Source organism: Carassius gibelio, chromosome A4 (assembly GCF_023724105.1).
Source record: "Carassius gibelio isolate Cgi1373 ecotype wild population from Czech Republic chromosome A4, carGib1.2-hapl.c, whole genome shotgun sequence".
NCBI classification, from domain to species: Eukaryota; Metazoa; Chordata; class Actinopteri; order Cypriniformes; family Cyprinidae; genus Carassius; species Carassius gibelio.
The window spans coordinates 32,527,295-32,543,564 of NC_068374.1; the positions used below are offsets into that span (position 1 = coordinate 32,527,295).

Sequence of the window (16,270 nt, forward strand, 5' to 3'; positions counted from 1 at the left end):
GTTTATTGCACATTTGCACTGCCACATGTTCCATGGTGACGTGACAGTGTCTATTTCTATTGACTTTGTTGTGCAGAAAAGAGCACCTTGGAGAATCTGCTAAGCTCCTGTGTTCTGCAGAAGAAGAAAAAAGACATATGGGATTGGAACAACATGACAACGTGAGAACGTTCCATTTCTGGATGAACTATTCCTTCAAGACATGTTTGTTAATGATGGTAAGGTTTTTTCCCCAGAACCTTGATCAGTAAACATCCCAATTCCAACATGAGAAGAAAAAAAATGCTGACATTTATTTAGTTTTTACATTACCTTAAGCACATTGGTCTCGTTGACTAATGTGGTTAGGGTATAACAGACAGCACAGTCAATATAAAAATGGCTTTTTCACACTCAAAGCAAGGACGCAATGCTCTTAAACCATTTTTATGCTAAAAAATACTCATATAGTATTTGCACTAATTTGCATGTGAGGCTGGTATCATGGCTCTGTTCTCCAGGGATCTCTCAGGACACCATTTAAAGTAACATTCAAAGTGTTTTTTTTTTTTTTTTTTTTCTGGTCTAAGATTCAGGAGTAGGCACTTACCCTGTCATGATCAACCTTCTGCAATTTATGTCTGAGAGATGCTTTTAAAGTGTCTGCATTCAACAACATCCAGTCCTGATAGTAATATAATCAAATATAATATATATTTATGTATATAGATTCCTTAAGATGTACAGTTGTGTTTTATTCAGCAAATGTGTGGTCTCATTACTTAAGTTGTATCTTTCATACTGTAAGTAATTCACAATTGTTTACTGCCTGACTACTGCACAGAAGATACCTGTTACATTTCTGGATAGAATATATAACAATTTTAAGCATGAAAAGACAGATCTGCTTTTAAATAGAAAAACAACATATTTCATCAAAAGTCACATCATAACCACCGTAGTCTTCTATTCTACAAGATTCCCATCTCAATAAACAGCCAGGTCTCTAACACGCCTATGGTTGTACAGCACAGACGGTATTGCTTGGGACCACAAGGACTGTTCCACTACTCTTTACACATTTAACAGTCAGGTATGAATAACAACACCTTCCTGATGTCTTAATATCATCTGTTTTCAGTGAATGGACTAGAAATACAGAAATACTGCATATTTTAGCAGCAAGTCTCTACATCTTGCCAGTTACCATTGATCCATTGTCACTTGCCACATCTGACAGCTCATGATGAGGGGCTATAGAGCTAGTTATAGATTTGTAGACATCCCTTCTATTTGAATTTGATGTCTGTTTCAAGGCAAAAAGATACATGGCAAGTTGGAACTGTTAGTTCTCCACTCTTGCCTTGTCAATTTGCTTGTAGTTTTTGTGGTCCTCTGCATGTTCAGCTTAAAATGCATTGTCCAACACATTTATGACTGTGGCTTTCACCTCAACAGCAGCTGGCATCCCTTTCCCAGAAATCCAGAGCCTTGTAAAGGGAGACTGCTGGCTGGTCTCAGACATCAGAGCCATTTTGGAAGGGCATCGCTTCAGTTCTCCATAAATGCAGTTGTTCCTCATAAAGACATAAATCAGAAAGCAAGCCACTGAGATCGCAATGAAAAGCACACCAAAAGCAGCAATAAGTGCCATGTCCCACCTCTCCAAGTCCTTTACGGCTTGTTGTAATCCTTTAGTTTGGACATTGGCACACTTGGTGTCATGTTTATGATGGATGCTGTGAATGTCCACACACACTTTGTACTGTGTAGCAGGGTTGAGATGTGTGAGATTATATACAGTCACATCAGATGGTACCCTAGCTGTGAATACCACAGTTGGATGGTTTGCAGTGGGCATTGTATACCACTTAATGTTTGGTGCCAGGCTACCGTGAGAGGCATTCCAGGATATTAACACAGAGTTGGCCTGTACAGATTCAATGTTGACATTCAGTGAGTCATTGACTGGTTGTGGGAAGTAGCCATTTACCTCCAATGATACAGATTTCAGGTCTGCCCCAACAAGATTGTGTGCCACACATGTGTACAATCCAGCTTCACTCTTAGTGATATCATAAATATCAAGGGTGCCTTCAGGGTGCATGTAGAATCTCTCAGAAACAGCATTTGGATTGACCCTTCTCCCTGACGGAGTCACCCAGTAAATGTCTGGCTCAGGTTCAGCAAAGGCACGGCAGTGAAGAGACACAGATCTCCCACTTTCCACACTGATTTGTGTGGGGAAGCTTTCTGCAGAGATGAGAGGCAGACAGATCTCCATCATCTCTCTGAAGTGAACCTGCCGCACATGCTGACCTTCATACTCTGGAGGTTCCACACAAAACAGGGAATCAGGCTCCATGAAGCGAATGTTTGTCTTGTTCATGTTCATCCATCGCACAACACAGTCACAGCGGATGGGGTTAGAGTGCATGCTAACCTCCCGGAGATTTGGAAGGGACTCCACTGTTATCCTGTGGAGGGCACTTAAAGCATTACCATTTAACATTAGGGTTTCCAGCCTTGGCAACCTATAGAAAGCATTTGGATGCACATAGGAAAGTTTTGGGTTGTTGGTGGCTTCGATTTTTGTGAGTTCTGGGAGATTGTTGAGGGCAAAACTATCAATGGACACCAACTCAGGCATACTGTTAATGCCCAGCTCCTTAAGATGGAGCATGTCCACAAAGTCGCCCCTTTGAATTCGGCCAATGGGGTTCTTATTAAGATCCAAAAACTTGAGGCTCTTAAGATGCTTGAGAGCACCATGGGGTACCTTAGGGAATGTATTATCATAGAATGAGATACTCTCCAGATTGTCAAGGCCCAGAAATGAATCATCTGATATCTGTGACAAGTTCATTCTAGTAAGAACCAGGCTGCGAAGGTTTCTCAGAGGCTTGAAGTTCATATCCTGAATAGAGAGGACAGGATTTTCCCCAATCATTAGAATTTCCAAATTTGGTAAGGGCTCAAACCATTCGCTTTTTATACTCTGAAGCCGGTTGGAGTTGAGGTGTAGTCTCAGCAAGCTCTGAAGGCCACGAAAAGCCTCGGGAGAAATCAAGGAGATGAGGTTATGATTTAGGTAGAGCTCCTGAAGGTTGGTCAGTTGAGAAAGGCTGTTGTCTAATAGGGCACATATCCAGTTTTCCTCCATGTGTAGGGATAAGAGTTGAGGGAGATGGCCAATATTGACATCACTTATTGATGACAGGTTGTTTTGTGAGAGATCAATCTCAGTGATGTTTGGAAGGTAATCCAAAGGGTACTCAATCTTAGCAATGTTGTTGGTCTGCAGTAAAATGACTTGTGTATCAGATGGCAATCTCATGGGCAGGTCAAAAAGTCCGAGGTCATTACAGTCAACAGTGGGAGCCTCCATATATACAGAGCTAGGGGAAAACCAGGGTCTAATCTCACAAACGCAAAGTTTGGGACAATTTACTCTCTCTTCTGCAGCAAGGACCAAGGTAGTCACTGCAAGGCCCACTAGCAAATAATCCACAAATGATATGTCCTTCATATTGGCACAGTTCCCTCCAGTAAGTAGTTGGTCCTTAAATATTTTGTGGCAAAAGCACTTCACTTCAAAAATAATCAATCATTTGTGGTGATCACTTGAATCCAACAGAGGGCCTTCACTAGGCCCTGACTGATGTGCTGTCAACAGATGCAATATCCCGTCGCCAAGTCTCCCGTAATTCAGATTGAAGGTGTTGTATGAAATTTTACTGTTTGGGCAGATAAAGGTAAAAACGTCACCATTAAACCTCAGGTAGTGGTGGTTTCAGCTAGGCAGAAGCAAGGTCGTACATTTCATTTATTACTACAGATGATGCCATCATCAGCTTAATCCACTTCTACCTGAAGAAAATAAAAAGAAAGAGATAAAAAATGTTAGCATATAATTACTGGAAAAATGCAAGGGCATTGCTAAGGCAAGACAGAAGCATGTTGAAATTTTAAAAAGGCACATTAGAGCACTCTGATGTCTGCTGACATTTTATTTGGCAGTCTCTTGTATGCTTTTGCCTTTGACATATGGATATGGGTGTCCTTCACCTTAGATATTATTTTGTGATTCTGAAGGTGAAGTTCCCTAAAATGTGTCAATTTAGAAGATTAGTGTGTTTGACTTATAGGCATTTTTATTGTTGCTTATTTTTCAAAAGGGTAGATTCCCCAGATGCAACTTACTGTAGTGAACTGTTAGTGGCATGTACACAAAACATTCTCACTCCACTCCACTTTAGTGAAAAAAATACCTATAAGCAACATATATCATTTTTAAGTATATATTTATGTATGAAATAAATATATATATTGCATATTTATACATATAAATGTATACAGTACACATACATATAATATGTAAACATCAACTTTTATTTTGGATGTGATTAATCATGATTAACTGATCTGACAGCCCTAGTTATTTTTCCACTGTTAAAAGCAAATAACTTTGTTGTGCTATGCAGAATTCTGAAAAATGTAATTCTGTGAGAGCACCTCCACATCACCAGGGTTATTATGGAAAGTGCCATAGCCAGAATGCAAGCGAGCAAGACAGACAGAAGGAAAGAAACCGTTTCATCACACTATCATCCCTCCTTTCAACTTCAAAGCCTAAGGAAGTTAGTGAGGAAGTGAGAATACCACAGAAAGTCTTCAGTAAGCTTCACAGATGGAGAAACCCAGAGTTCATCCCTCAAGGCTCTGTGGAGGTGAGAGTGTGTTTTTTCGTTGAGTAATTGAGGAGGCGAAATCTGTGATTTTCCAAGGCAACAAGATTCTTCATTAATCTAAGAACACTCAGAAAAAGCCTTAATACAGGGATCTTTACGAGGAATAATATTTGCGCAACAGAATCTATTTGAAATACATGATAATATTGGGTCTTCTGCAGTTCAGGGGAATTCTGTCTGGCCGGGGGGTAACTGCATCTCAACGAATCATCAACGAATGTCAAATTGTTAATAACAAACACTTTTTAGATATAAATAAATAAATAAATGTAATATAAATAAATAAAATAAATGTATATATATATATATATATTTTTTTTTTTTTTTTTTTAAGGTTTATTACACCTCATAGGTGTGAGGCTACTTTTACAGTGGTTGGAAAATGGATGCATGACAATGTATGTGTTAAATGGAGCACTGCTTCTACAGCACCTGCATGTTCTCTCTAGTAGTGCAGGTTCACTACTAATTCAGTGTGTGTAGGCACACTTGTATGTTGACAACATAATGTCAGTGTTTTTCCAGATATTAGACTACCAAGATACTAATAGTGAATTTAGTACTTAGTATTTTATAAATGTTAAGAATTTAGAATGCATTTAAGAAAACTGTTTTTGGCATTCCTCATGCAGTTTTTTGTACCCTTCTTTCCATTTTTGGTTGTGCAGGATCACCATCTTTTATCATCTTGCCCTTTTAGACAAGGTTATATGTTTGATGCAGTGCCAGAGTTTCCATGTTCAGTGATTCCACATAGTGAACAGGAACATTTAACAATGCACAATAAAGGCGTAATTCAATGGGGCATGAATAATTTGGGACTAATATGAGTGTGGTAAATCAAGGTTTCCATAGTCAACAGCATCATCTGCAACTATTTCAGAGTGTAATCATTTAGCTACAGATTAAAAAGGAACTAAGGCCCGTCCACACGGAGACGGAGCTTACCCCAATCCGATCTTTTTTTTCCTCGTCTCAAGAAATATCCGCGTCCACACGAAACCACATAATGATGTAGTATACATGCCAGACCAGTATGTGGCGCTGTAATTATGCCACAGAGATACACTAAAAACAGAGAAGAAGACTTGGACTATGCTCATAAACCTTGTGCGTGGTACACAAGCGAACATGGAACAATACATTTATTAATCAGTGTTAATGTTAGTTAATAAAAAGACAATCGTTCGGTGTTTGTTCATGTTTTTGTTGCTGTTACGTGACATAGAGGTGTCTGACTAGGGGGGAGACGTCGGCTGATGACGTCATCGTTTCAGAAAATATACGGATTAGCCGTCCAGACGAAAACGCAAAGACGGCGTTTTCAAATTTATCCACTTTGGGACCTGGTTTAAAAAAATAGCGGTTTCACCTTGCGAAAACGCCGGATCCGTGTGGATGAAACGCCTATCCGATAAAAAATTTGTGCGTATTCACAGAAACGCGTCTCCGTGTGGACGGGGCCTAAAGCTGTGTGGCAGAGTCATCGTTATTGCATATATATTGTGAAGTAAGAAGAAATCAAAGAAGTTTTTAGTCATTTTAAGACTATCATATTGATGCAATGTCCTCCAGAAATAACCCTGTTAGAGCCCTAGTTTCTGCTAGTGTAAATAATGTCTTTTTTTTGTGGTAATGGCTGGCAGATTATCATGTTCTGGAAGCTGTTTCTGTTAGAGTATCTACAAAAAAAAAAAAAACACTCTCAGGAGAGGAGACACACTAATACAACTAAACCTGTATTAACCTCCACTGACTCTGTAACAGCAATAAAGGTATGGCGCACCCATTAAAAACTCCAGTCAAAGACAAATGAAGTAAATTAGCCTTAACCCAGTTAAGTGTAGGTGAGAACGTACAAACATAAGGACTTGGAACAACACTGTGGCTCATAGAGCTTAAGTGGCTATACCTTCCATAGTGTGCCATGCTTTCAGAGACAGAGAGAAATGCAACTAATACCAGAGAAAATGGAATTTCAAGATGGATGCTTCTAATCACCATCCTGATGTACTGCAGAGTCAGTCAACGAAATTGGAGAGAAGAGGAGTCAGAGGATTGTTCCCCTCCATTATTTGCCAGACCTGATATCACAGAACTAGCATCATCTTGATTGGACCTGTAAAATATAGGAGCATGTTTGAATAAATGTGTCCACTGGGCAGAAGGCCTACTGACCCTGGGAAGTTACTCCAGCTGAACAGTGGAAGCGCGGCGCCTGTGTTTGCTTTGGGCTGAGTTGTTTGAGATAGGCTGTAAATCTTGGACTAGGGACTGATTACTGAGTTTGAGGTCCTCTTGAACCCCAAGTTAGCGACAATTTGGAAATAGCTATAGCAACTCAGTGTAAACTGCACTGGGGATAATAATCTACAAACCTAGCCACTACATTACTCCATCTCCAGGTAATTGTAAGTTAATTGTTACAAGCACAAAACTTTTTATAGGACATATTTGCCAAGAACATAAATGTAACATATAACAAACCAGCAAGCTTACATGGGTGTCGGAAATATATATGATACCAGGTATAGCTGTAGTCTTTCGTTACCAGTTAAACTTCTGTCATACAGATCACTTGTACAGAAAATAGGCAGAGGTGGAATTGCTCGCTGTAGAAACAGCCCTTTGTGTTATAGAGATGTTTCAGAGGGAATATTGCTAAAATGGTCTCAATAATTGTTCTCACTCATTCACACAAATGTCTACAGAAAGACACCCCTGCTCTTACACCCATGCTTTCTCTCCTCTTTGTGTTTCACTTAAGCTCTTATTTCTCCCCTAGTCTCTTCACATGCTCTATGTAAGCTGTTCTATCAAGCCTGGAGAAGATGCTAAGAGCTAGGTGCCAACCAGTTTGCACAGATCTCTCAGTGGGTGGCATAGTCTGTTTTGCAGCTCCTCCTCCTACCCTGTACTTCATTGATTTGCCATTACACTATTTTCAAGGTAAGAGAAGGGTCCATTAAACAGGCTTTGCTATACAATGTGTGTGCATAATCAAGTTTCCAGTGCAATGATCAAGGATCGTTTCCCTTTGCACCTGCTCCTGTGTTCGCAAAATCAGCACTGAGTTGACGTTTAATGCAGAATCAATGTTCAAAATTAAACCGATGGACCCCACATGTTTCAGCTTATCCACTGCCATTGTTTGTTTCCTTCAGTGAATTCAAGTGTACATAGACAGTTTTGGTATTTTGTAACTGATTGTTTGATGCTGATTTGCTCTTTTAGGAAGGGTCTAATTTGTGCTGACATAAATTAACTGGAACGTCAATTCCTGAAGGATATTTCAGTGCTTGCAAGGCAGAGAAAGAACAGTGGTGATGTTGAAGAAAAGCACAGATCTTAAGGTATTTGGTTCAAAATATGGTTCCACTTTAGTTGTCGTTGTCATGACACTCAACGTGCATCTTATTTTATGTATTATTTATTTCCTCTCGGCTTCGCATGAGACCTTGCACTCAGGGCAACACTCTCTTTGCACTGTAAGAGTACATTTAAACTCTGTAGATCTTTAAAAAAAAATTCCAATCCGAAATCACTATCCAAATAATTGCAAGGTGGAGGGCAAATCACAATTTGGTTTGCAAATATTACAATGATGTCAGATTTTGAATGGTAAACATCAATTACATTTATTTTATCGATTGATTTTAATATATTTCTTAAAAAATTGTGGTGAAGAAAGTGAAAAGAGGAATATCAGTACAGTACTGCCAAGTAAGCAACTAAATGTAAGCAAAAATCATGCTATCCGAAGGTTAAACAGTTTAAATGCATATTCTTGCAAAAATGTGTAAACTAGTTGGCCAACTATTTACAAGTCATTAATACATTACCCATCAAGGATCAATAAAGTGTCTCTTTATCTCTCAATCCTACTATTGACTAATTTCTAAGCAACTCTTCATTGGAAGGCATCATTGCTCATATTGAGCCTGTGTTGAACTGATTCTTTGGGTGCAAATGTAGTTTGGATTTAAAAACACATTGACATGAATTAAAATGCTAAATGTTTATATCCCAGTGTAATAATTTTTACATCAGATATAAATTTTATTATAATATAATTACTCAAATTTTACAGTCTCTTTTAGTTTTACGAGAGTCCAGGATTTTCCCTTAAGGTTCTAAATATGCTGCAAGAAAATTCTGACTCATACTGATACAACCACAATTGCAAAGCCAGAGACATGTAACATTGCTATTTGCTCTAAAACACATAACCCAGCCTGAGGAAAAGATACCATGCACAACGGGCAGAATAATTGCATCACTAAACTACACTGTATATGAAGAACCTAATTATGAAAACCAATGAAATCTCCCCAGGGTACAAATACAGCATTTCACTCTAATTGGGCCTGATTGATTGAAAGTGTGTTCCCAACAGCAAGTGTCAGTCGATCTATCGGTGTAACGGTGCATGGTTTATTGTGTTCCAAACATTTTAGTTTGACGGTTTAGACAAAACGAGATCCCAGTTCTCCCAGTATGTGCTCTATACCGTACCGGATACCTCTACTACAGGTATCAGTCTAATCTAAGAACAGATGGAGAGCACAGCAGTGCTTCTCAGATGGTTCTGCTCTGTTTTCTCATGAAAACACAGATAGCATATGCTGCTATCATATTCTCTTATTAAAGTCTATATTTTGAAACAGAACTAGTTTTTGCAACAATGAGAGAACGTGGAGTGTGGCGACCTTTTCAATAGATGGAGATTGGGGAGAAGTCATCAAAGCTAGTTTACCCTGCCTTAGATCTTTTTTCTCTATTTGTATATTTCAAATATCGTAGTTTGTGTCCAATAGAAGAAAGAAACTTAAAGTAAATGAGTGAACTACTCCTTTAAGGTAATGATACACTTCACTTGCTACGCTTCATGGTCGCCAGGATTTTTCCAAGTAAGACATGTTCCTGGATCAGAGGCGAGTTACATTTACTTCATTACATTTACTAACCAAAAAATATTTTTTGGGTAACTAATACTTTCGGAGTATATTCAAAGATGGCTACTTTTACTCTCACTTAAGTCATTGTTTTAGGAACAAGCTTTACTTTAACTTCATTATTGTGGGTGACACTATTCTCGTTACTTTATCTTAATGCAATACAAGTTAAATGCTTAAATTTATCTACTTTTCTCTGGGCAATGAGAGATGCCCATTCGCAAATGATTCATTCTTTTGAGTCATTTCTGTTCAAAGTCTTGATCAAACCAGTGAATTGGTCTGCGAATCAGTTTGAACAATTTGTTCAGTTCCTCACGTGCTGAGTCGTCTGAGGCGGTTTTCAATTTGAGTTGTAACAGAAAGTTTAAGAGCATCAAGCGCGTTGAAGACGTGGCTTTGGATCTACACTCAATTGAAAGCAAATCTACAAAGGCCATTGTTTGTTAGTGATGAGGATCTTTATTAACACCGCGTGTGCTGTCTACGGTTCAACAGGTATAGATAGGCTACTTTCGATTACAATACAAATACAAATTTAGTTTACAAAGTACAAAGTTTGTTGTATGTGTAAATTTTACATTAAATACAATGTATAATTTTTTACATTAAATAAGATGTCAAAGAGTATGAAATTAATACCCTCCAAAACTGCATTAGCTCTGTTCCAGGAGGAATGCCTTTGCCTAGACACAATTAATATCGATATTTCCACACTATTTACGCTTGAAAAAATATACATTTGTTTACATTTTGCAAACCAGACAGAAGAAGATCCGTAAATTTGCATTTGGTTCATTATGTTCAGATGTTCGGTAACTTAGCTGTCATGTGAGGAGTTTTCACTCTTCTGCGTGTCAGAGGTTATTTATTCATAAGACATAATTAATATACTTTAAAATATAATTTAATTCAGTGATGCACATCAGAATTTTCATCAGCTGTCACTCAGTTTTCAGAGTAATATGATCGTTTAGAAATCATACTAATATATTGATTTATTACCAGTGCTGGGAACAGTTTTGCTGCTTAATATTTTTTGGAAATGTCTATATATATATATATATATATATATATATATATATTAGTGCTGTCAATCGATTAAAAAAAATTAACTAATTAATCGCACTATTTTTTAAAATTAATCGCGATTAATCGCAATTAAAAGACTGAAACTTTTTGGATATGTAAATGTAAAATGTAAATAATTAATGTAAACTCAAGACAAAGAAACTATTTAAATTCAAAATATGATTGTTTATTGGAATTTTTGTTTAACTTGTAACACAGATTTTCTCATGTAAACAACATACCTGCAATAAACCATCAATATCCTCCAAATTAACTGTTGGCTTGAAAGCCATATTTATTACAGAAATAAAAACACAGGCATGTAAGTACCATTTGAATTTCAAAACAATCAATGCCAATAAAAAACAAAAATGATTTCCATGTTGAATTCTAAGTGGACTGCAAAAAAATTCCAAAGTATAGTCATTGCCAGTGCTTTAAGTGGGCCAGTACGCACCGGTACTCAGTACCGCCACTTCCAAATATAGCTCTTGAGCGAACCGCCACCTCTCCGTGCGCCCAGAACGTGCTTGTAGCGTACCGGTACGCTCATTTGGACATCTGTTTTAATAGAGGTTTTAATCTTTTACCTGCACTGCCGATTTTCAGAGCGCCCTTCACAATGCAAGCTTCCTAATTCATCCCACCCAGAGCAGAAACTACATTACCCATTCACCCTTAAGTTATACAAGTGAATAGCGCATGTGTCGCTTGTCCCACTGTTAAGTGTCAACAACTCAACGTGGCCGGAGAAGGTGTGTGAAACTCGTTGTGAGTTATACTAAAGCAAAATCTTGAGTATTTATTGTCTGATAAACATTAAAAACTGTCTGCGGAGGTTGAGTCGTCCTGCCGCCCCCGCTGGCTGTTCATTGGCTGCAGCATCTTTTTTCTAAGTTCTAAAAAAATACCGTAGACGGCAAGGCACAAATTTAGATATTCATTTATCTAATTAATCTATAGCCTATGCACAAAGACAATATGATCCTTTTGTCCCCTTATTGTTTTAAAGCTTGATGAAGAGAGAGAGCGCAAGTTGCTGCAGCTGCGAGGACAGTGATGCACGCGTACAGGAGTGATTGACAGTTCGCGGCACTGTGTACAAAAAATACTCCGCTACACAATTATTTTGTTATTTTCGTTTAAGGTTATTAACGTTAGCGTTACAGAAAGGTCTGATTTACGCACTGTTACAGTCATTGTTTTTTTTGTTTTTTTTAAACAATGACATTTGAGTTCATGATTTTAATGTTGCTGTTTCTTGTGGCAGACTAAATGAAGAGTAATGTTTCTTGTGGCAGACTGAAGAGTAATCCGGAGTTTTATACTGAAACTTTCCGTCTAAAAGTCCTTCCTTGGTCTTATCCATATTTCTTTGCACGTTGAACACACATAGGCCACAACTGGAAATAAAAAAAACTGCAACCGCGTTAATTGCGTTATTTTTTTTTAACGCGTTAAATATTTCAAATTAATCGAATGCGTTAACGCGCTAATTTTGACAGCACTAATATATATATATATATATATATATATATATATATATATATATACTTGAGTAGTTTTTTTATCCGATACTTTTTTACTCTTACTCAGTTTTTGGGTACTCTACTCACCTCTGTCCTGGATCAATATTTTTTGATGATCCTGGATCAACATTATTTTCCAAAAATATAGACTTAACCCAATCCGTACCCCTAAACCTAACTTTACCCATATTTTATTCCTAAAATCAGAGAGAAATTACGGCTGAATAACAAGGGTTTAGAAGCACCTAATCCTGACTGTAAGCCTAAAACTGTCATTTCCTGAAAAGTTATCTCTCAGTTCTGATTGGTTAATTGGAATAATGTTCCAGGATCAACAAGGATGTTAATCCAGGAACATATTGTACTTGGTCAAATCATGCTCACCCTCACCTTTCAGGGACAATGCAGGCTTGCAAAAATGGGATTTTAAACCACACATCCATCATTGCTTTGTGCTTCACACTGTTTGGTATGATGCAACAATCAGAGAAAAGCAATTTTCCAGCACCTCGTCATACAAAGAGGTACTAAAATCAGTTAAACACTCCAGTGTGCTCACAGAAGCCATTTCTGAGAGATCCTTAATACCAAGGGTTTTACTTATTGTCTGTTAATTAGTGCAGCCATCAAGTGGCCCATGTGATTCCATCTGTGATTAAGAATTGCCTGCTCAGGTCTGAGTTTGGAGAGTTTGGCATGAAAGAAACTAAAGGACAAAAAACTGGTAGGAGCATATTGTCTTCCATTAAGCAATGGAAGACAATATTTTTGTTCAATTTGTAAGGAGTCAGTGGCCTGCTGTTAGTCTGGGACAACTGTTAATGGTTGTCCCAGAATGGCGGTCCCACTAAGGTCCTCTATAGGAAGGCCAAATCCTTTCATATTTTTCTCCCAGGGCCAATTACATTTGTGCCTAAAACCCAGTGATCTAATTGGTATATGTTTACTAATAGAGGGTCATATATGGATATTTATGTGGATTTTTTTAAACATAATTTTACTTCACTTTATTTGTAATATTTTATTTGATGCACTACCCCAAAAAACACATAAATGCTATTTGCAATCCATTATACAACCTTTGGCTTATGTTTCAGAAAGTGCAATGACAGTTTGCAATGATTCTTCACCGCCTCCGTCTATATAGATGTGGGAGGACAAACTCACTGGTTGTGTGATAAACAACTGGGGTAAAAAATAAATGTCATCATCTGCATTGGAGGTGTAGTGCTGTAAACGCCTATAAATTAGGTTGAAGCAATGAATGCAGATCAGACGAATGGATGAGAATCACAATGCCTCCATTCAAAGCGATATACATTAACGATACTTACTGTACAGTGGATGCCCAAGGCGTCTGCATTTGAAATGCATGTGTTATACGGGTGCTGTAGAACATCTCGGACGGCAACAGGGTGATTTAAGGGAGAATGAAAACAGCCAGATGCAAGACTGTCAGTGGCTATCCATCCAGGACGTGCCTTGTGTCCAAAAAAAAAAACGCATGCCAAGCTGGAGCACAGATTTCCTGTTGCTGTTGCTAATGCAGATACCACGACATCAGCAACAGGAATTCTGTGCTCCAGGTTCACATGCCTATTTATTCAACTACCTACGTGCTTGTTATCCATTTCCCTCCATTTGTGCTCCTTCACGGTCGTTTTGCGGTGGAAGAATCATTCTGACGCATATTCTCTCAACTTGAATGTGGATGCTCATGCAGTAAATACCCACTAAAATTAATATTTATGAACCAAAGACATGAGGTGGATCGGAAAATGTTCAAACTTACCGTTTCAACGTAAGTCATTCCCGGTTGATAAAGCGACATGTATTCCGTTCATCAATAGCGCAGTGCTCCAGAGAGCGGGAAGCGCGCGCCACGCAAATAAAAATAAGCGCGCGTGTTCTTCTTTTAACGCAGACGGAGAAAAAGCAGCGGTTCGTGCTCCTGACGTTTAGGTTTCGCCGTGCGAATGAGGCAAAATCCACCAGGTGAGAGCCGTCTGGGAGCTTTTTAGAGTCCCTTGCACTGACAACCTCCTTTTTCCTAGGCGTTCAGAGGCGCATCTGCAGCTGCTTGTTCGGTTGTCACATTGACATGCCGCTGTCTGCCCAGCGGTCATTAATATCGGAACAGCCCCCGAGTCTCCAGAGATCAACCAATAGCGGCGGGGCGGAGAGAAACTCTCAAAGCTGATTGGCTAAATTACCGCGTCTGTCAGACAAGAACAGTTGGAGAAATGAGGAGAGGCAGAAGAAAGTGTATATATGTTGGTATTAATTTCTGATTACGTCGTATTTTGGGGTTGTTGTTTTTTTTTTCTTTTGTACATTGTGTATAAGTGTGACTGAGTATGAGAGATCATATAGTGTGTTTGTATAGTTTCTAAAATAATTTACACTCAAGTTTACAGCATTAAATGAGGGCAAACAATGGCTAGTTGACACTCCAATTAATATTTCTCAGGGTTGGATTTTTTTTTTTTAAGTTAAAAGTTCATTTACTTAAGTCTTGGTTTCTTGGTTTATTTTTTTAAGTTAATTTCCAGAGTTTCTCTCTCTTGACTTACAAAATCATTGCGTGTTGTCATTCTATATGACATATGTTGTTACACTGGAAACCTAACTGAAACCATGTAGGATAGGCTTTTTTCAACTTAAATTGCACTGTAAGAAAATTCTAATAAATCATTCATGAAACCACAAGTATACACAAAATATAGCATATAAAGGGAACTGTCCAATAACCAGTATTTTGGGATGAAAAAAATAATAATAATCAGGAAACTGAAAATAAGCTTTCCATGTATCCAATTCTTTAGTTTCTAGTTTCAGGGGCAGAATATGTCCTTTTTGTTGTGACCCTGTTTTCAGGGATGAATTCACTGTGAAGGTGCTTTCCTGAAACGGACCTGTCTTGCTTTACAGCCCAAGCACAGGTCCTTCACAGCTCACCCTCGGGACTGCACACACCTTGAGAAAACAGGGATATAACTCATAATAAAACTCCCAATAGTCCAACACTGGACCTTTTTTTATCACATGGCATCAGGAGACTGCTCTGCCAAAGAAAAAATGCTGGGTTTTGTTTGATGTCCACATGTGCCATGTTTTGCATCAGTCGTGCCCCCATTTATGAAATATTTAGAAGAATATTTAGAATTTGTGAAGTTGTTTCAGTGTGGCATTTCGCCACATCTGTTTTCTGACAGTCGAGGCCTTAGAGGGCAGTTCAGTTTATTGACTAGTGTTCCAGAGTTATAAATATTTTTACAAGAAGCTTAGAGAAGAAGTTCTTACAGCCTCTGACAAAGACATAGAACCTATAAAGTTTTCTGAAGAGTCTTTAACAAAAGTCATTTTAAAGCTATAAGCGTATTATGATGACCAATATACGTAGATTTGCTTTACTTACATTGTTGTAAATATTATTAAACTGTATAAAACAGTATATATATTCATCAGCCATTAACTTCCCATGCCAGGCTAATGAACTATAAACAACTCTTCCATCTAGTCACATTCTACAGATGTCCTAAGTCTAGAGATGACAAAGCCAGCTATTCCGCTGCATCATGGATGAGCTAATTCATTTTTTACTATAACCAAGTTCTCACCCAAGCTGAAACAGCTCATTTCACTGAGATATGTTTCCAAATCATTGTCCGGAGAGGACTACAGCTTTGTTACAGACTCTGTAGTGACTTTAAACATGCGGTCAGTTTCATTATCAGACGTAGAATGTTTGACAGATGCAGAAAGTTCACCCAAAAAAAATGTATTCATCCTTAGGTCATCCAAGATGTACATGGGAACATATTTGGATAAATTTAGCATTACATCACTTGTTCACCAATGGATCCTCTATTGTAAACGGGTGCAGTCAGAATGAGAGTCCAATTAACCAAATTTCCAAAGCTGATAAAAACATCACAATAAACTAGTCCTGTGGAGCATAAAGCTGTGTGTTTATAAGAAACAA

The 16,270-nt window shown here is 38.1% G+C and overlaps 1 protein-coding gene across 1 annotated transcript; it reads right to left on the reverse strand.

The window, feature by feature from the left end:
* Positions 1–268: 268 nt before the first annotated feature.
* LOC127977572 (leucine-rich repeat neuronal protein 3-like) lies at positions 269–14,391 on the reverse strand. The gene is made up of 2 exons (XM_052582513.1): positions 14,078–14,391; positions 269–3,849 (listed from the first exon to the last, which is right to left on the reverse strand). Exon 2 carries the CDS (start codon positions 3,506–3,508, stop codon positions 1,388–1,390), a length of 2,121 nt encoding a protein of 706 aa, XP_052438473.1. The 5' UTR covers positions 3,509–3,849; positions 14,078–14,391; the 3' UTR covers positions 269–1,387.
* Between the last annotated feature and the right edge of the window lie 1,879 nt (positions 14,392–16,270).